The sequence below is a fragment of the Balaenoptera physalus genome (genome assembly GCF_965194825.1).
Source record: "Balaenoptera physalus genome assembly, chromosome: 12".
Classification (NCBI taxonomy): Eukaryota; Metazoa; Chordata; class Mammalia; order Artiodactyla; family Balaenopteridae; genus Balaenoptera; species Balaenoptera physalus.
The window spans coordinates 52,876,200-52,896,503 of record NC_138897.1 but is presented as its reverse complement, the minus strand read 5'-3'; the positions used below and the strand labels follow the sequence as shown (position 1 = coordinate 52,896,503).

General features: G+C 35.4%; 1 protein-coding gene across 2 annotated transcripts in view; it reads right to left on the bottom strand.

The window, feature by feature from the left end:
* The window catches only part of CDH2 (cadherin 2), a 213,051-nt gene that overhangs the window by 59,457 nt on the left and 133,290 nt on the right, over positions 1-20,304 (bottom strand). For both annotated transcript variants that reach the window (XM_082416011.1, XM_082416012.1), the window contains 2 exons: positions 1,906-2,132; positions 99-245 (listed from right to left, as the gene is read on the bottom strand). In XM_082416011.1, coding sequence (XP_082272137.1) covers positions 99-245; positions 1,906-2,132 — 374 coding nt within the window. The remainder of the gene's footprint in view (positions 1-98; positions 246-1,905; positions 2,133-20,304) is intronic.

Below are 20,304 nucleotides of genomic sequence, written 5' to 3'. Positions count from 1 at the left end.
ACATGTCGTAAACTCTACCTTGTGAAAAAAGAGACAAAAGCACTTCTAACATACACTTGACACATGCCATGGAGATCAATGAAATTGTGCCACCCTACCCTGACAAGTTCTTGAGGAAAAGGCCCTCTGGAGTTTTCTGGCAAGTTGATTGGAGGGATAACCCAGTCTCTCTTCTGCCTTTGTAGGTAGCCATTGTGCTTAGTCAATTGTCTTGGGAATACTATTTCTTCAATTTCTCGTGATTCCTTTGCATTAAAATACAAGAAGACATTCCTGAGTACTAGGAAAACATTTTCTGAAAGTACATCAGTATCAATGGATACCTGTAAGCGTAGGAATCACAGTTTATTATGAACAAGAAAATAGGTCTGGAGGCCCTCTCCTCGTCCCCCTATTAAAATAATAGAAAACACCGTAAAATTGTGGGTGACAGTGTTCACTGAAAAATTGAATTCCAAACAATTTATTATGTGGCACAGCTGTGTAAACTATAAGCCATCTCAGATAGTAGTTAATATTGAGCAAAATTTAATAGTACCCTTTTATACATTTCTCATTAGTTTAAACCACAGTTCAGGTAATGTGCTACTGTGTATGTTAAATTTAGATCTTGATGTGCTAAAATATAATTTGGATTTCAAAAGAAGTTTAATACATACTGCTAAGGAACGTCTCAAATATTTATGACCCTATTAAATTCCACAGAATTAATGCTGTACTTATTCTAAACCTATGTCAGCCGTGATGGATGCTGTAGATGACCCACTTTGCACATGGGGTATTAATCTCTGCTGGGTGTCAACATTTTCTTCTGTTTCTCCCTATGTCTGTAGACATTTTAGCCATTAGCCCTTGCTGCTTCAATGCAAAGATCCAAGCTAGTTTGCTGGAACACAGCGAATCATCAACAACAACCAAAGCAACTTTTCACTCAGTTACCAGTTCCTTACTTTATAGTACCCAAATGACATGATTCCCCCTAACAGTTAATAGATTAACAAATTACATTTCACATAATGAAAGTCCAACACTGGTATAAGAGAAAAAATATCTTTTTCTCTAATATTTATTCATATTTGATTATGGCTGTGTATATCACATTTACAATTAAATACCAGAAAAGAATGTGTGTATTCTTATCTCTCACAGTACAATAAATATACAAAATGTAATAGTCATAGTTCATAAAATCATGGACTAGAGATTATATTAACTCAAAGAACTAGAATATTCAGAAACTAATAATGTTATCATAACTTTACTGAAGAAGTTAACGTTTCTATTTAAAATTCTTAAAATAGTGCCTTACACAAAATAAGTGCTCAATAAATATTGAACTGAATTGAACTTTACTCTGTTAGAAATGTATCTTATTTATTTTATCTTGGCTTATAGCAGCTTCCACCAGAGGGAGTATATTATTCCTAACAGTCATGTCGGTAGTATAAATAATTCATACTTCCCAATTTAATTATTAAGGGACAGGCAAAAACCCAATACTTCTTGACAGAAATGCTTTCCTTCTACTACTATAAATCTGTATTTCCCATCTAATAAATTTGGCTGGTGACATCTTACAAACAATTGTTTATTTTGTGGTTAAATTTAACACCTTGTAAAGCTTCTAAGAAATTTAAAACAAACAACTACTTCTAATTTAAATTAAGTTATAAATCTCAAAGTATAAACAAACCTTTCAAATACAGTTTAGGACTGCTGATAATACATTTTGTCTAAGCATCTTATAAGGTTAAAAACAGCAAAATACTATTGTAGCAAATGAAGTTGATACAAAGTCAAATATTGGCCACCCATTAATGTGATGCAAAGTATGTATTTAGTTCAAACTGTACATTTCTGATCTGCAAACATAACTTCATCCAAAGCCATACTTGGATACTCTACCTTCACTGAATCCTCAGGTAAGGTTGGTTTGAGGCTCAATTTTACTGCCACTTGCCACTTTTCCTGAGTCTCTTTGTCTTGAGCATATATCAGGAACTTTGAGCGCTCAGAGGAGAGGGGAAAGCTTCTCACGGCATACACCATGCCATTTTCATCCACCTTAAAATCTGCTGGTTCGCTGCTTTCATACTGTACTTTTCTCTTCCCGTTGCAGTTGCTAAACTTCACTGCAAAAGATAATAAATACATAAGACTAATTATACCACAAGGGCAAAAACAACCATTCATCTAAAGCTATATCCTCATTAGGTTAAAAATAAAATGTAGCAACATGAAACACAAAAATTTTATTTTTACATTATTAAATTTTCATTAAAAATTTTTTTTAAAGTTACACGACTCCATTTACAGTTATTCCAAATATTAGCTTTGTTCCCTGTGTTGTACAGGACATCCCTATAGTCTATGTTACACCCAATAATTTGTAACTCCCACCCTCACCCCTGTATTGCCCCTCCCCCCTCCCCACTGGTAACCACTAGTTCGTTCTCTATATCTGTGAGTCTGCTTCTTTTTTGTTTCATTCACTAGTTTGTGGTATTTTTTAGATTCCACATATAAGTGATATCATACAGTATTTGTCTTTCTCTGTCTGACTTATTTCCCTTAGCATAGTACCCTCCAAGTCCATCCATGTTGCTGCAAGTGGTAAAACTTCATTCTTTTTTATGGCTGAGTAGTATTCCATTTGTGTGTGTGTGTGTGTGTGTGTGTGTGTGTGTGTGTGTGTGTGTGTATACCACATCTTTAGCCATTCATCTGATGATGAACACTTAGGTTGTTGGGTTGTGAAAGAAAATGAATTAACATTTGTTGAATGCTAGGCACTGAACAAGACACTTAAGGTTATTTACTTTAACCTTAAGAATAACCACCCAAAGTAGGAATCATTTTATCTGTTCTATAGACGGGGAAGAAAATTCAGAAAGCCACCAATGCTCCATGCTGTTTGACTCTTAGTGGTTGTCTGCCCTACAAGAGCACAAAGGGATCTCACTCAACTTATGACTCAAGTCTTAAACCTTTAATAGACAATGAAAGTAAAGTAAAAGAGGCTTGATAGATGCTTGGGAAGAGAGTAATGCCACATTTAGAGCTCTGAAAGTACCAAAGTAACTAGCATATTAAAAAGGAGTTCTTCATTTGGAGCATAGCTTGAATGTCCCACAGAGGGGAGGAGCTGAGCCCCTCACGGGCTAATGAGAGTGTGTGGCAAATGCGAAAAATTCACACTCCCTGTTACTGCCACTGACTTCGGCTAACTTGGTACTCAGCTTACCTATTTGGATTCAGGTGTTAGAAAGATGCAGACTAGGAAAGATAGAGGCCTTTGAAAAAATGTATTAGCAAAGAAGGAAAAAATGTGTGTTTTCCTACAAAGGGTCACTGCACATCCTATGAATGAGAAGTGAGTGATCCCAGAGAGTCTAACATCGGAGAAAACACGTGGGAGGAAACTGCATAATGGTCAGTTACTTAAAATTGTTTCGCTTTTCTAGTACCCCTGCCCCCATTGGTTTAATATTTCTGTTATTAAATTGTTCTGGGTTTTTTAAACAACTGGTAATTTTCATTGTTTTAATATTAAAATAAGCAGCATTTGGGGCATTACTCAGTTTTAAAGAAAGGTCTTGTATTACATAATTCCCTTTGTACATTCAACCAGTGGAATCAATACCTCAACTCAAGGTCCATTGCCAACTGAAAAAGTTCTCCTTAGTGAAGTATCAATCCTGACTTCATCCTGTGGTTGTGATTTAATGCACAAAATATGCCTGGTTCACATGCTTAATCAATAATTACCAGGTTTTACTGTTTTCAAGTCATGCAAATTAAAAAGCTTATTAATTTCAATGAGTGTTATGGACTGAATTCTGTTCCCCAAAATTCACAGGCTGAAGCCCTAATTCCCAGTACCTTAGAATATAAGTATATTTGGAGACACGGTTTTTAAAGAGGTAATTAAGGTAAATGAGCTCATATGGCTGGGCCCTCATCCAATATGACTGGTGTCTTATAAGAAGAGGAAATTTGGACATAGATGCACATGTACATAGAGGAAAGACCGTTGTACGGACAGAGGAAAAGATGGCCATCTGCAAGCCAAAGAGAAAGGTCTCAAGAAAACCCAAACCTGCTGGCCCCTTGATCTCAGACTTCCAGCCTCCAGAACTGTGTGAAAATAAATTTCTGTCATTTAAACCACTCACTCTGTAGTCTAATAAATGGATAATACACGAATTCCATTTGTTTACCATTGGTCAGTGTTTATTGTGTGTTGTTTTGCTCACTTATGACTTAGATGCACCATGAATATTTTCTCAAAATTGACCAGATTCACTTCTGCCCTAGCACCAAGCGCTGAAACTTACTTAGGAGAAAGTTTTTACAGAAACATAGAAATTAATAGGAAAAAGTGGAAAACCGCTATGTTATAGAATCTTAGTTACAGCACTAATACATATTTATAATTTATATAATATATTTATTTACCATTTATGGACTTTCAAAATGGTTTTCAGGAGGACTATGGCAAAATATGTTTACCAAAAAACCTGGTTAAAAATAAAAAGGAGAGTGGACAGAAGCCACTTGGAAGGGAGAAAGAGATATTCAAGGGACATGGTAAAATTAAGATTAGATTTAAATTTTAACTTTGAAGATGAGGAAGGCAAACATCATAGTTATATGACTTGTGAGGAGAAATATATAGTTCACTGGAACCAAGCTGTTTCTGTTATTAACACATTTTCCTAGTGGATAGTAGGTAAAGAATTCTGAGTAATATAATAAGATTTTCAACCTTTATTTTTCAAAATACGAAGCAGTTTGATCATTTTTTAATATATAGGTTTCTAAGAAAAGGTGATGATACATTTATTTTAAATTAAAATGCATCCTTAGCAGTGACACTATTCTATATGATACTGTGATGGCAGATACATGACAGTATGCGTTTGTCAAAACTCATGGACTGAGCAACACAAAGGGTGAATCCTAAAGTAAAATTAAGGACTTTACAGTAATGTATCATTATTGGTTGTAACAAATGTGCCACATTAATGCAAGACGTTAATAATAGGGAAAACTATGGGGTGGGGTGGATATGGAACTCTTCACTTGGTGCTCAATTGTTCTGTAAACTTAGAATTGTTCTAAAAAATAAAGTCTATTAATAATTTTAAAAATACTTCCTTTAGGGGAACTAGCTATATTATTAGATATTTAAAAGGAGTACATAGTTGTCAATATCCTGTCTCTCCCAAACATGAGTTCCAGTGAATTGCCCCAACGTGGTATTAGCTGGAGCTGGATAATATAACTGAATCAATAACTTTACATAAACACCCTATGTATGGAGATACTGAGTGTAGTTTCATGAAAGTCATAATATTTTATCAGACATGTAATAAAGTTGAAATTCTGTTATTTTAAAAACAATCGAACTCAACTTGAAATATTATTTTCTGACAATCTTCTTTACATTAAAGCATTAATTTTGCTTAAGTGCTCAAATAACTTAGAGTAGAAACTGCAGAATTTCAAAACATAGGAGAAAAGGAAATAAGTTGCCTTAGACAACTGAGAAAACAAACTTGATCCACTGGATCATTCAAATTTAAAACAACTCTACACACAAATGTTTGTGCCTAAAAACATCATTATATTAAACAAGAAATTTATTATTAGAGCCATTGCATTGTTTACATATAATATGTAGTTACTGTGTTCTAGCCTACATAAAACTTTGCTAACATGATTAATATGAAATTAAACACCAGTGAAATAATTATTTTAAAGTACTTTTGACTCTTAAAGCAATATCTCAAATTAATGTTGACCATAAAACCATAATATCCTTATAAAATATTAACGGCAAACCACGGATCTTATATATTAAATGTATTAGCAGTTAATAGCACTACATAAACCACAGAAATGAAAATGTGCAAATACACACATACAGTTTATAATTTTTGCCTAAGTAAAACATCACCCATATTTAGAAACAATTATGAGAGAACACTGTAAAAGAGTGTTGTGCCTAAATATCCCTTTGACTTTTTTATTGTATTTTTTCCCCACATTAATTGCTATTTCTGAAGGCATATTGGGAAAACAGAAATAGTTTCACAGTGTTAACAGATGGTCTCCTTCTATGGGGACAGGGCAATGTTTATTAAGGAGCTAGCTATCTATTAGTGAAGAAGTGATAGGGAGGAAGGTAGAGAAGAACTGTCTCAACATTAAGGATTTCATGGTGTTACAGATTCCAATGGAGAAAGGTTACCAAGTGCAGGTTTGCTGATAAATCTGCTTAGATATTCTTTGCTTACTCTAGGCCCTTTCTGAGTTTCAATTTGAGGAACAATTTTTCCTAGAACCATTTAGGGTCCACCAATCCTTTTCACACATGCACAGTAGGATACACTAGAGACAGTTTGGAAATTTCCATATGGACCTTGGTGGAAAAAGTCATTACATTTTCTTTATAGCATATAATTATGATAAGAAAAATGAAATATAGAGTTTTGGGAAACATACTGACTATTAAATACACATAAAACTTCCATACAAAAAATTTTTTTAAATCTTTAATAAGAAATTTGAGCTTATTTGCATGAAATGCCTTTTTAATAACAAGTTCTATGACAGAGACATCACATGCTTGATAATTACCACCAAGGCAAACTTTATTCACAAAAGTCGGTGGTAGCAAATGGGTATCACAGAGTTCATCACTTTTTCTCCAACTGACAGAAAGTTCTTTCTTGTCATGAACCATGAGGGATACACTGATTAAATTTCCTGGTCCTTCTTTTCCTTAATTGACAAATACAATGTTGAAATTCCTTGTGGAAATGTAAAAGTTTTCATATTTTTTCATCTTAAGTATTTTAAAATAATGATAACACTTGACTTCAAGCATATATAGGTATTGCTCTAACAGTCAATAATTTTTCCTTAGGATTTAAATTTTTATTTTATTTTATTTTTTTTTAATGCTATTCTTGTCTGCTTACATTCTTTTTATGTATGTATGTATGTATGGCTGTGTTGGGTCTTCGTTTCTGTTCGAGGGCTTTCTCTAGTTGTGGCGAGCGGGGGCCACTCTTCATCGCGGTGCGCGGTCCTCTCACTGTCGCGGCCTCTCCCGTTGCGGAGCACAGGCTCCAGACGCGCAGGCTCAGTAGTTGTGGCTCACGGGCCGAGTTGCTCCGCGGCACGTGGGATTTTCCCAGACCAGGGCTCGAACCCGCGCTCCCCGCATTGGCAGGCAGACTCTCAACCACTGCACCACCAGGGAAGCCCTCCTTAGGATTTAAAATATAACACCAACTAAATATCACAAATGAATCATTTTTATCCTTTTTCCAAAGTTGAACTTTGCTTCAAATCCATAAGCACGGTGAGTATGTGTAATATTTACATGGCCTTTGCGATTTTCAATTAAGTTCATTCAGATGCTCCAAAATGTCAGTTAAGTAGGCTATTTTTTTCAAGCGAATAACTCTCCTTCAACAAATCTGCAGTGAACAACATTCAAACACACTCACAATCCATTTTTCTATTAGCTAATAAACTCTTGCAAAAAAAGTGCCCTTTGGACAGCTTGTGCACTTCGGTATATATCAGCAAATATGGTTTTCTAATCCCTGATCTTTGCATAAAGCTGTTGCCATTTATTTTCATAATATCAATTTATGTGGTTTTAAGATTTATGAGCAAACCTTTATATACAAGAGTTTCTAGGTGAGTAAAAACTAACATAGAATCATGGGGCTCTCAGATTAAACTCCTGATGTTTATATCTTCATACCGTTTATAGCCATTATACCTTCAAGCCATTAGGGCCAGAGCAACAGCCTCATGTAATATTTGCTTAAAATCTTGCTTGAAAGTGTTCATTTGGGTCTTTGAATATATGATATACAAAAGTTTGTCTTCCTTTTTTTTTCAAAATGAATAATGCTCTTCAAGGATTCTAACGACTGCTATTAACCAACATATTTATTAATTCCTTAAAGTCACCAACATGCAATGATCACTCTTTTGATCTAATAATCTTTTTGATTCGTGCTGTCACTATGATGTGTGACATGCCAACAGTACCTCTCCTGAGTGTATTATTCAAAAGTGGCTCCTTTTCTATTTCTTCTACTTCCTTGGTTTCCAGTACAGCATTGATGATACGTATATAGGCTGGTAAAATAAGAAATTCTACCTTTGTGTGAGGCATTTTCGCCTAAGGCATTAAGTGTAAAATCCCATAAATGGCTTTTAGAGCTTGATCATGTAGTGTTATATTCAATCTCATAAAGGAATTTCCTTACTTTCTGCTTAAGAGAATCCAAAATTTCTTCTGCCTAAATTGGTTGTTTTGGGGTACAGTGACCACAAAATTAGTCCTGCATGTAGCTTCACTGGCTCACTTTTGCATCAAATAAAACCTTTAGACCAAGTGTGAGAATAATTATAAGGACGCATGAATTCCAATTTGAGGGAAAACATTTGAAGGGGTTTTTGTAACTGAAGTCTTTCCATTTTCCACTGGGTTGGGAAAGTAAACATACTTTAAAATGAAATCTAAAGACAAAAGAGACTGCAGGCATGTATAGCTTCAGAAAATCTATCTGTAAATAATATATAATATACATATAATATATAAATAGTAAACTATAAGTAATATTGTCCTATAATATACTAATGAATATTATAAATATTACAACTATAAAATAAATATATTTCAGGTCTTCTGCATTGTTAAAACATTTAAAAATAAGGTATATGAAAAGCTTGGAAAATTAAACATACTGTAATCTAAATTGTAATACTGAATATTAATTTTCATTTAATTTAAGAATTGAAAGTCTTAAAAATGTACAAAATATAATCATTATTTACAGTTCTGGATAATCAAAAAATATTTTGAAAACAATCCATTTCTGCAACTTACAGTCCTGTTTAGTAATTTAGTAAATTTTATGTCCAGAAAAACCAATCAATTTAATTCTAAGGAATTTGTTTCCAAAAACCTATATAAATTTAACATAATAGAGACATTTTAATTTTAAAAAACACACAAAAATTGACTATTGGTTTCCATCGAGAAAAGATTTTGACTGTTAACTTTAAAATCCAACAGGAATAAAGGGAAAAAAGCAAAAGAAGAAAGTGGAAAAAAGAAAAAGAAGGAGGGAAGAAGAAATAAACAACTGAGAAATCTAACAACGTTAATAATTCTCTGGTACCTGACAAAAACATAAAAAGATAAAATTTATATATACCTTCTCTTTTAGAATTAAATGGAGAAAAGTATGAGCAAAAGATGCAAGCAAATTAAATTGAAAGAATAATAAAAGTAACATTTGCACAAAATTTTCACTTAGGATAAAAACACTGCTATAAAAACAATGATCAGGTGACTGGGGGACTTCATTGGGAAAGGGGACACTTTGGTGCTCACTCCATGTGCGGCGAGTACTTGGTCAATGAAAAGATCTGGGGAGATGCTATGTGGAGACTTGGGTCTATGCAAGTCTTAGCAAGAGAGAAAAATAATAAAAATAATAAAAACTTTCAGGAAGTTTTTACAGAAAGCCATGAAAGAGCATTCAAATGTAATTTTCACTATTGTGAGTTAATTTACTGACCTGTTTTATAATAAAAATGCCTTCACATTTTTAACACTATAAAAAAGTTCAACCATGAGTATTCACAGCACACTTATATCCCATTCTTGGCAATCTGGTTGGGAAACACTGATCTGTTTTGCCATACTGCTGAAATATTAACACTTCAGTTGGCATTGCAAATGATGACCAATAATTTCAGTTTTTCTCCTCTTTCTAAACATTCAGAAAGATGACACTTCTCATCTCCTTGGCCTTCAGCATGACCATGTGGCTTACTTTGGCCAATAAAATCTGGGGATTGAAGTCACACATATCGCTTCCCAGCAGCAGCATTTAAAAGTTGATACCCTCTACAGCCAGACAAAACTATAATTCAGAAAGATACATGTACCCCTATGTTCATAGCAGCACTATTCACAATAACCAAGACATAGAAGCAACCTAAATGTCCACTGAGAGAGTAATGGATAAAGAAGATGTGGTACATATATGCAATGGAATACTACTCAGCCATAAAAAAAGAATGAAATAATGCCATTTGCAGCAGCATGGATGCAACTAGAGATTATCATACTAAGTGAAGTAAGTCAAAAAGAGAAAGACAAATACCTTATGATATCACTTACATGTGGAATCTAAAATATGACACAAATGAAGTTCTTTACGAAACTCGCAGACATAGAGAACAGACTTGTGATTGCCAGGGGCAGCAGGGCAGGGCGTGTTGGGAAGGGATGGAATGGGAGTCTGGGGTTAGTAGATGCATAGAGAATGGATGGACAACAAGGTCCTACTGTATAGCACAGGGAACTATATTGAATGTTCTGGGATAAACCATAATGGAAAAGAATATAAAAAAGAATATATATACATACATATATATATATGTATGTATGTATGTATATATATATATATAGACACCTGAGTCACTTTGCTGAACAGCAGAAATTAAAAAAAAAGAAAAAGTTGATGCCCTCTTTCCCTGCAGTGGCAATTAAGAAAGGACATGTCAGGGCTTCCCTGGTGGCGCAGTGGTTGAGAATCTGCCTGCCAATGCAGGGGACACGGGTTCGAGCCCTGGTCTGGGAAGATCCCACATGCCGCAGAGCAACTAGGCCCGTGAGCCACAAATACTGAGCCTGCGCGTCTGGACCCTGTGCTCCGCAACAAGAGAGGCCGCGACAGTGAGAGGCCCGCGCACCGCGATGAAGAGTGGCCCCCACTTGCCACAACTAGAGAAAGCCCTCGCACAGAAACGAAGACCCAACACAGCCAAAAATAAATAAATAAATAAATAAATAAATAAATTTTAAAAAATGTTAAAAAAAAAAAAAAAAAGAAAGGACATGTTAAACGCAGATAATAACAGGATCAAACCCCCAGGGGTGAGTGAGCCCAGCCATGGAGAACTGCCCTGGAGAGTCTCCTGCTTCCACGGAGGATTTCTTTGCAGGAAGGGGAAATTGACTTTTTTAATGTTAAGCACAGAAGAATGGGGGTAATTGTTACTGCAGCACATCCTAGCCTATCATGATAAGGTATCAACTTGAGTGACCTAAATCCCTCTCACTGCAGCAGAATTAGGATGAAGTGTCTATGAAATGAAATAAGTCAGAATCAAACTTATTGTAGATCAAATTAATACAACTAAAATATTTCTTATTACTAAAAGCCTTGGTATTTCCCCACCAAAAGCAAGAGGTTTTATTATAATGTTCTCTAAAATGTTATAAAATCTAGAGAAGCTGTTATTTCATTTTCTTTCCAGGGCAAGTCATGTAGTATTTAATTAACATCTATATACAAGTTGCCACAAATAAAAGAAAGGAATAAAGAGCTATGATATTCTTCGTGAAATTGAAGAAAATCAAAACAAGCAGTAGGGATGATAATGATTATGACATTCAGAATATGAAATTTAGATTTTCAATTGTCCAATAATGCTATGCATACAATTTCATATATTAAACCTTTGGAAAAGCAGTAAGATTATTACATTCTCCCTTATATGCAATTCTAGTAACTCAAAAAATTCAAGCTGTTCTTCTGTTCTTCACTTCATTGATATTCTTCCTCCAGGCATCTCTGTTTCATGAAATTCAATGAAAACCCTTTCTTTTGACAGAATCCAGCTAAAAATATATAAAATGATCAGTGTTCAGGCAGAATTACTCTTTTTTTTTTTTCTGCAGAATGTGCCCATTAACAAATTACATTGAAATATCACTACCTCTAATTAAATTACTCTGACAGAACACAGGTTGTGTGGAAGCTCTTTTTCCCAAATGTATGATTATTAGTTTCTGAAATCTGATGCAATTTAGTTAGCTTCGTGTTTCAGGCTACTTATGTCAACAAAGAAGGATCCTAATTCCTAAGTTTTGTGACAGGTTTTTGTTAATTTTTAAAGAAAATAGAGTTCTCCTAATAAACTTTGCTGAAAAGAGAAATTCTTGCTGATTGGAGTTTTCAAGTACACCACTAGAAAGGAAAAAACTAAACTAAACTAATCTTGTGTTTAAATCAATTTCAACAATGTGGCTTAAAAATGTGCCACAGAGACCAGAAAGAGGGAATGTCTCCCCAGAACGCTCAACTTACTAAGACATGGGTATACCAAGGAACAAAAGGATGTTGTACATTTTATAAAATTTGAATAAAAGAAAGAGGTACATAGAACATAATGTTCATTAAGCAACTCAGTCCTACAGTATGACATGATATCACATGAATGGAAATTAAAGTCCATTGAACTATTAAACTATTAAATCCCAAATTATTTGCTGATAGTAAAGTTACAAAACAGAAAGGATAAGATTTTCATCCTAAACACTTAAAACAATTTAAGAAATATTTATTCCTTTACTCGATTTTAGAGAAAAATATCCTTGTCATATATGAAGAAATGACAATGTACTGATATATAAAACAGCTCTTGAAAATCTGCCATAATACATAACTCATAATTTAAAAGCTGAATTCCCAATTATTACTGCCAAATTCCCCCAAAAGAAATACTGGCTCACTAGTTACTGGAAAGAACTTTGCAAAGAGCAAAGTTGGACTTTCTACAGAAAACAAACTAAAAATTTAACAAAAGCAACACCAAAACCCACAATATTACATGCGTTATTTCTAAAGGCTGTCTACATTTTTCTGAACATGAGCAACATGATGTGTATTAAGTATTTAATATATGTCGGATTCCATAAAAATGTCATCAATGTTACTATGTCTTTCACAGAGCCAATGAAGTTGCTCAAAGTAATTATACGAAGTCCCTAAGTTGCCAATGAAATTTAAGTAGTGAAAGCAACGAACAAATTCTCATATAAATTCAATTAATGGGTTGTTAGTTGGTAAACATCACCGTATAACCTGGGGAAAAACATGGCCTCCATCTTTTTATTGTCTCAGTAGACCAGTTTCCAACTTTTTGAAGAATTATTGTATAAACCCTAGAAAGCTGCTCTAGTAGCGTGAAAGTATTCTTCCAACAACCTAACCAGACAGTATTTCTTAGTACTTACTCTGATCTGCGGATAGTCACAAGAAAAACAAGGGTAAGTAATCTATGACATTTAATAAAAAAAATGGGCTATGATTTTAATGCATCAATATAATGGTAGTAAAGGGCTATTTCAAGATTATTTGGTTTTACGCAAATGCATAAATACTTGAGTAATACTCTTTTATATGTCAATTACTTCTTTATATTTAGAAATTATATTTCATGCTTATTAAATTTTTATTATAATGCCCAGAATTGCAGTCATTTCAAAATGCAGTCATTGGTTTAAAAGAACCAACCAAACTAAAAAAAAAAACAAAAAATCCTCTTCAAAAGTGTTCCCCTCCCTTCTATCACAGCCTGAAATGAACATCTACTTCTGTGAACACACCAACTCAGCAATCCAAATTGCTGGGCAAAAATCTGCTGCTTCAACTGACAATAATAAGCCTTCTACTCATTAATGGATTGACATTCCCTCTTGGAGAAATGATTACACTTCTATTTCACCATTCTCCTTAATTATATCAAAGTGCATGGGATGAATGGTCACACACTGTAATATTATGGCCATCTCATGTATGCTCCACACTGTGATTTATCTGAAAACATCTTAGGTGCATGAGTGCTCTGCCCAGGGACATTATTCTTACCCCTGCTTTTCCAAATGACACTATGGCACTTAGTCCAGCTCTTAGGTATACTTATGAAGGGTCAGGGTATCTCTAAGTTTTACAGAGATAAAGATTTTGCATGTTTGATTTACCCCATGAACACACAGGCACGTATTAAAGGATTTTCACTACATTAACCAAGAGGATGTCAAGGCAAGTATCCTGTGTACACACTATTTACTCCCAACTCAACCAATTCTCAGTCTGCATGTGTTAGCTACAATAAATTGAGTTAGGCTAAAACAATATCCTTATCCCATCCTGATAAGTAGATGCATTAAGCAGACCAGTTGGAATTGCATCTTTTTGCCTAAAAGCCCCAGCAATATTTTAGGATAATATACTAAAAGCCCTATTTTAAAAAAAGTAACTTAGACATTTGACTTCCAGAGTCATTAAAATGAATTAAAACAACAGACGTAAATAATTGAGACAAAGACAGAAAAACACACACTTAAACAGGAATGATGAAAGATCTATTAAATGTGAACTTTTCATCTTAAAAAATCCCATTTTTAAAAAAAGAGGGATATAAAAACCAAGAACAAATAGAAATGCAAGGTATGAAGGAGACTTCTGGATAGCATGGCATGGCACAGTCGGGTCATGTTTTCGATGGACCACCTTGCTCCAAAGAGGCAGCAATGATGAAGTATAAAGAGTTTTTTAAAAGAGAGAGACAAAACCTAGCCACACTCAAAAACAAAATAAACATCTCTGTGGGCCAGAAATGAACTTAATGTAAATTGCCACCTGGATAGGAATCAGGTAGGGACAACTGGAAGTTCAGCTTCTGTTGGGTTAAGGGGCTTGAAGGTCAGAAGACGTAGGGCACAGCATCTAGGGTGCCATTTGACGCCAGGGAATGGGGCTGGGGCTGGGATCAGGGTGGTTTTGTGCAAGGGCAGAATGAGAGATGAAAACAAAAATTCCACAATCCCAAATCATCAAACAGTCTAATACTAAGGACAGTCAACGAAATCAACAATCAGAACCTAACACACTCCAAATGAATTTAATTTCATGGAACATTCCTCTGGTTCGCTCTATCCCACTGGCCACTCCTTCTCCAATTCTGTAAGATGCCTCAAGCTTCAGCCCGGGATCTTCACTTCTTTCCATTCTCACCCTAGGTGATTTCAACCAGCCCCAAGGTTTTAAAAACCACCTACACAAAGATGATTGTTGAGAAAGTATGTATAAACCTTGACTGTTCCCTCGAGCTCTAGACTCCTATATCCAATTGCCTACTTGCCACCTCCATTTGGACATCGAATAGACAACTCAAACTGAACAGGTTCCAAAGCCAACTCTTGATTCACTTCTGCCCCCAGTCCCTCAACAAACGCCATGGTGAACAGTTTCACCCTTCACCCAAATGCTCTGACTACAAGACTAGGAATTGAGCTTGACTCCTGTCTTATTCCAAAAGGAATCTATTTGAAAGTTCTGTCAGCTCTACTTTCAAAATATATCCCCAATATGGCCATTTCTCATCACCCCCACGGCACCAGCCATCATCTGGGTTGAATTACAGCTGGATCCGCCAACTCGCCTATCACTCCCACTCTCTGTGACACCTAGAGTGGCCTTTTAAAAACATAAATTAAATCATGCTCAAAGGCTTCCTATCACACCACATAGAACAAAATCCTTAACAAAAGCCCTTGGCCCTGCAACCTCTTCCTCCTTTCCTCTTGGAGCTCACTGGGCAGTCACAGTCACGTAGGCGGTCTGGTGATTGCTCCAACAAGCCACGCTGATTCCTGCCCCAGGCCCTTTTCCGTATATTTGAAATATTACACAACGCAGGAGAGAGGAAAGAATAAGAGAGGAAGCAAGAAAACTTGGACAACAGGCAGGCAGGAGATTGATTAACTAATTGATAATTAATCAATTAACTGATTAATCAATTGCCCAGGTAAAAGACCACTAGGTTAATTTTAGTCTTTTTAGCCTTTATAGATACAGTTACCTTTCCTAAATTTTTCCAACTTGCTTCCTTTCTTTTTTTTTTCCATGTCACTGATAGCAATACACGATTAGAGTTGACTTTTTCCAATCAAACCAGATGATGAATAAAAGGAATGCAAGACCCTCTTTTTATTTCTTACCTGGGTTGACTAGGGATGAGTAATAGGAATCACAGAACACATAGGGGAGGCGCACAGCATATCATGCATCTTAATAAGAGCTAAGCAAATAGAGAGGCAGCAAACAGAAGTGTTTTGATGTTTGCAGCCTACTCATTGGTCTAATGAGCAAAACGTGTAGCCATGGCTGGGATGCCACAGACCACCCGGAGTCTGTGCTCTACTGTACTACACGACCTCTCAAACAATGGTGGTTTGAAAACGTGCAGGAGGAATGAACAAATTCCCACCAGCTCCTCAACAGTGAAGAATAAGGCAAACAACAACAGTCTAGTGCTGAGCCAGTGTTCATTCACGTATGCATGAAGTCTCCTCAAAATTGGGGACCCCTAAGAATGAGCATAAAGCAACTTGTGGGTTTCAGCATCTTAACCACCAACTATAACCTGCTTCAATGAGAAGGTGGATAGGATGACTCTTTTTTTTTTTTTTTAACTCTTTTTTTAAATTGAAGTATAGTTGATTTACAATGTTGTGTTCATTTCTGCTGTACAGCAAAATGACTCAGTTATACATATATATACACATTCTTTTTTATATTCCTTGGATGACTCGATATAAAGAAACAAAAGACAAAGGTGGGGATTTCACCCTCTTCCTCAGATCCAACAGTACTAGTTAATAACATCACATGAACTTATTTTGTATGTATGTGTGAATCCATCTATCTGTCTACTTAGTGCTGTACTCTGAATGAGTAGTAACTACAGAGTAGGTGGTCAACTTACAGAGTAACTCAGCAATGTACAGAGTAAGTAGTCAACTAATACTCTCACTACTACTGTTCCAAGGTCCAGAGTTCAGAGTTTAGAATGTTTGTGATATGTCTCATTTAAATATCACCTACAATGATATAAATACTTTCATGTACTTATTTTTTCCTATTCTTTCTTTAGTTGCCCACCTTTACACATAGGGAAACAGAAGGCCACAGAGTGTAAGTTCCCTCATCACATTGAGAGTGTGACCACTGCTGCCCGAAATTCTTTGGGGACATCCTAAGAAGCACCCATTACATCTCAGGACGAAGGCTGATTTCCATTTCTCCCCGAACGGCCCACTCTCAATGAAAATTAACCCAATGATTCCTTGTCTGCCATTTAAGATGAATACTGAAATGAAGATAACAAGATCCCTAATCTCTAGGAGTTTAAAATTAGGAGGAAAGGGCTTCAATAACTAACAGCAAAGTAGAACAATATATAACAAGATGGGCTAAACCAAAGCTTTTGACAATTACAACCGAAGGGAGAGAGGGGATCACTGAAGATGTAGTGAAATGGCAGCCGACTTTTGATCTGAGCAGAGAAGGATGAACAGGACTCCGGCAGGCCGCGTGGGGACAGGCGAGAGGTGGTGGCTTCAGCATGATCGAGGCATGGCAGTCTGGCAGTGATGGTGCCTTCACAGAGGCATCAGTGGTTATGGAAAGAGTGGTGTCTGGATCAACTCAACTGCTCCTCGCTCAATGCCTTTGTTGAGGATGAGTATCTGTAAAGGATCTTTTTCTAGGGCAAATTTGTTTGGCAAGGAGTTTTGGGGACATATTATCTTTGTGGGGGAGGGAGTTTTATGGGCTAAAGGCTCTTACTGAGAGAAGCAGTCTCCAGGTAGACTGAAATCCATTCAGCTAAAAGAAGAAATGTCAACAGAGGTACAAACGAACGATCTAATCACTGATGCACATGAAACTGGTTCATAGAATTCAGGGGCAGTGCGTGTGTATACCATGCCTATGTGACAGTAGGATTCAGTGTTAAAATTGAAATGCCATTCTAGTTTTTAAAAAAGGCTTAGCATTTCCCCTTTTCCGGAGCCCATGGGTGACCTCTTAGCATGAGGAAGACCATGAGTGGCATTTTTTAAACGTGGGAATTAATCAAAAATACACAATATAATATGCAAGATGTGATTATAAAGAAATAGGATTGATTCCGCAGTCACACAGAAAAATCAGACTCATTATATAACAAGCACGCCTTGAATAAATTATAGTCCAAACAACAGGGGCACTAAATATGCACTTTAATTTGGAGTACAGTACAGAAGTAACTTCAGTTTCTAATCAGATGAATTATTCATAAAGCTAAAAGATACTAAAAAAGAAAAAAAACCCCACTGCTTGTATAAAGGCCAACTCTAATCTCATGTATTTTATAAGTAATCTCCACTAAAACACTATCGTTTTATACTCAATTGAACCATACCCTCAACTAGTCTGATGTAGTGTACTTTTCTCTGAATAAGAAGGAACTGCATTGATGATGAGATTTTTTTTTCTTATCATTTTGTTCTTGTTTGCAAAAAATAAAGAGAACAGAGGACCACAAGTCAGTAAATTCAGTTCTGGTTGCGATCCCACTGATGCCCAATAATCCTCTAAACAGCTTTGCATCTTCATTTCTTATGGGAAAGTCTCACTGGAAGACTGCTAATATCTTTTACAGCACTAAAAATATGCATACACATATCCTAAAATTCAATATCATAACAAATCCCTGAGTGAATATTACCACTGAACGTGATACTCTCTTTTTTTTTTTTTTTTGGTTGTTTTGTTTTAATTGTTGTGGAGTAAGTTTTAAGTAAAAGACAATGGTTTCTCCGAGACAAAAAGCAAAGGACTACTCCTACAGGAATAAAATCATTTTAAATGTATTGTTCTCTAAGTTATCAAATCCCAGAGCAAAGTTAAAATCTAAGTATCCCATTCCATGTAACGATGGATGAAAGGGCAGCAACAGCTAGAGTGATCGAAATCATGACAATGATTCAATGGTCACTCTTCCTTTCAAGAGGTTAACAAATTACGTGGGCATTAATGAATTGTACTTTATAATCTGGTTGCTTTCCTTTTGCTAGAATTTGTATGTCATCAAGAAAAGTAAAAGAAGCTTAAGTTATTCTGTTTGAAACACAACTCTTCCTCTGATAGACCAATCACCTTCTTTGCATGAACAGATTTCAGTCATTTCTGTACTAGGGTGTCACAATGAGTATAAATCTTTGAAGGCAAAAGATACAACCAGTATTATAAGTTCCAAATTCTATTCCTCACTCCCTTTAAAAATAATGAATGTCAATGAGAAGAGGTAAAGCCTGAACTTCTTTAGAAGACATTTCTTTAGAACAGTTCTTTAGAAATATCTCTCTGGAAATAAAAACTCTGGAAGATAAAAATATGCATTCGAGACAACTAAAGATGCGATCCATGATTTCTCCTAAGTTTGCAATTTTGATAGCATAAATGCTCCTCAGGAAAGAGAAACTGAGGACCTACAAAGTTCCTTGGGAGATTATATGGCAAGAAAACCAATATGACTATTTCAAGATGAAGTAAAATAGGTGCTCCTTTAACTTTTACATGACGTATTTTCTTTTAAAAGTTTCCAATAAAATAAACTCAGTATTTGTTATAAAGGAGACATTCTTTATTCAGTTCTTATCCTAATGGCCATACATAAACATTCCGCTGCAAGTTTTGGTTTCTAATGAGTAGCATTCTTTTTTTTTTCAGGTTCAAAGTCAATTTCTTTAAACTGCCTGTTTTATATGCACACACCACCTTTTGGTAATTCTTTCATGGATTACAGTTTAGCCTTTAAAACAAGCAACTTTGTTGAATATCTTATTATTTTTCTAGGCGGTTTCAAATCCCTTGATGTCTGGCAAATTTTTACAAAATTAATGAGGTTAACCTTCATTTCTCAGACTTGCAGAGTTACCTGAGGTTAACAGAGATCTCTTATTTAAAGATGACTCATAGTCAAGGACTTTTAAATTTGACTTTATTTTCAGGAAGACCTACTAAACTCAAAGTAGATATTAAGTAAGAGAAGTATGTGACACATTCTTAATCTTAGACACATTCAGGCAACTAAATACAGGTTAATCCCACTTCAAATAAATTAGATTTGTAAAAATATAGACATCTGAACTAAAATGTAAAGGGACATTAATAATGTTATTCTGTTTATAAGACTCCTTTTCATAGCTGCCTGATATTCTATTTTCTTACTCCTTTTCCCATGTCTGAACGCGTCTGTCCTCCTGTAAGGAAGGAGCTGAAATCTAAACGTAAACATGGCAAGTATTCTGCCATCAAGGAAGTCACAGTCTCATCTAAATACTTCTCTAGCAAATTATGTGACTTAAGATGAAGATCTACATAGTGAGGATTAGGGAAATTAGGCCACGAAATCAAAAAGCTGAAGGTGACATTTAAAAACATGTTTAAATAGAGTATCACAAAAGGGATAAAGTTTGCCACAAAAACATGTGGCTTGTAAACTTTTCATTTACTTGCAGTTTGCAGGAAAATGTCTACTACATACAGAAAGGGGGACCAACAGAGTCTGTTGCCA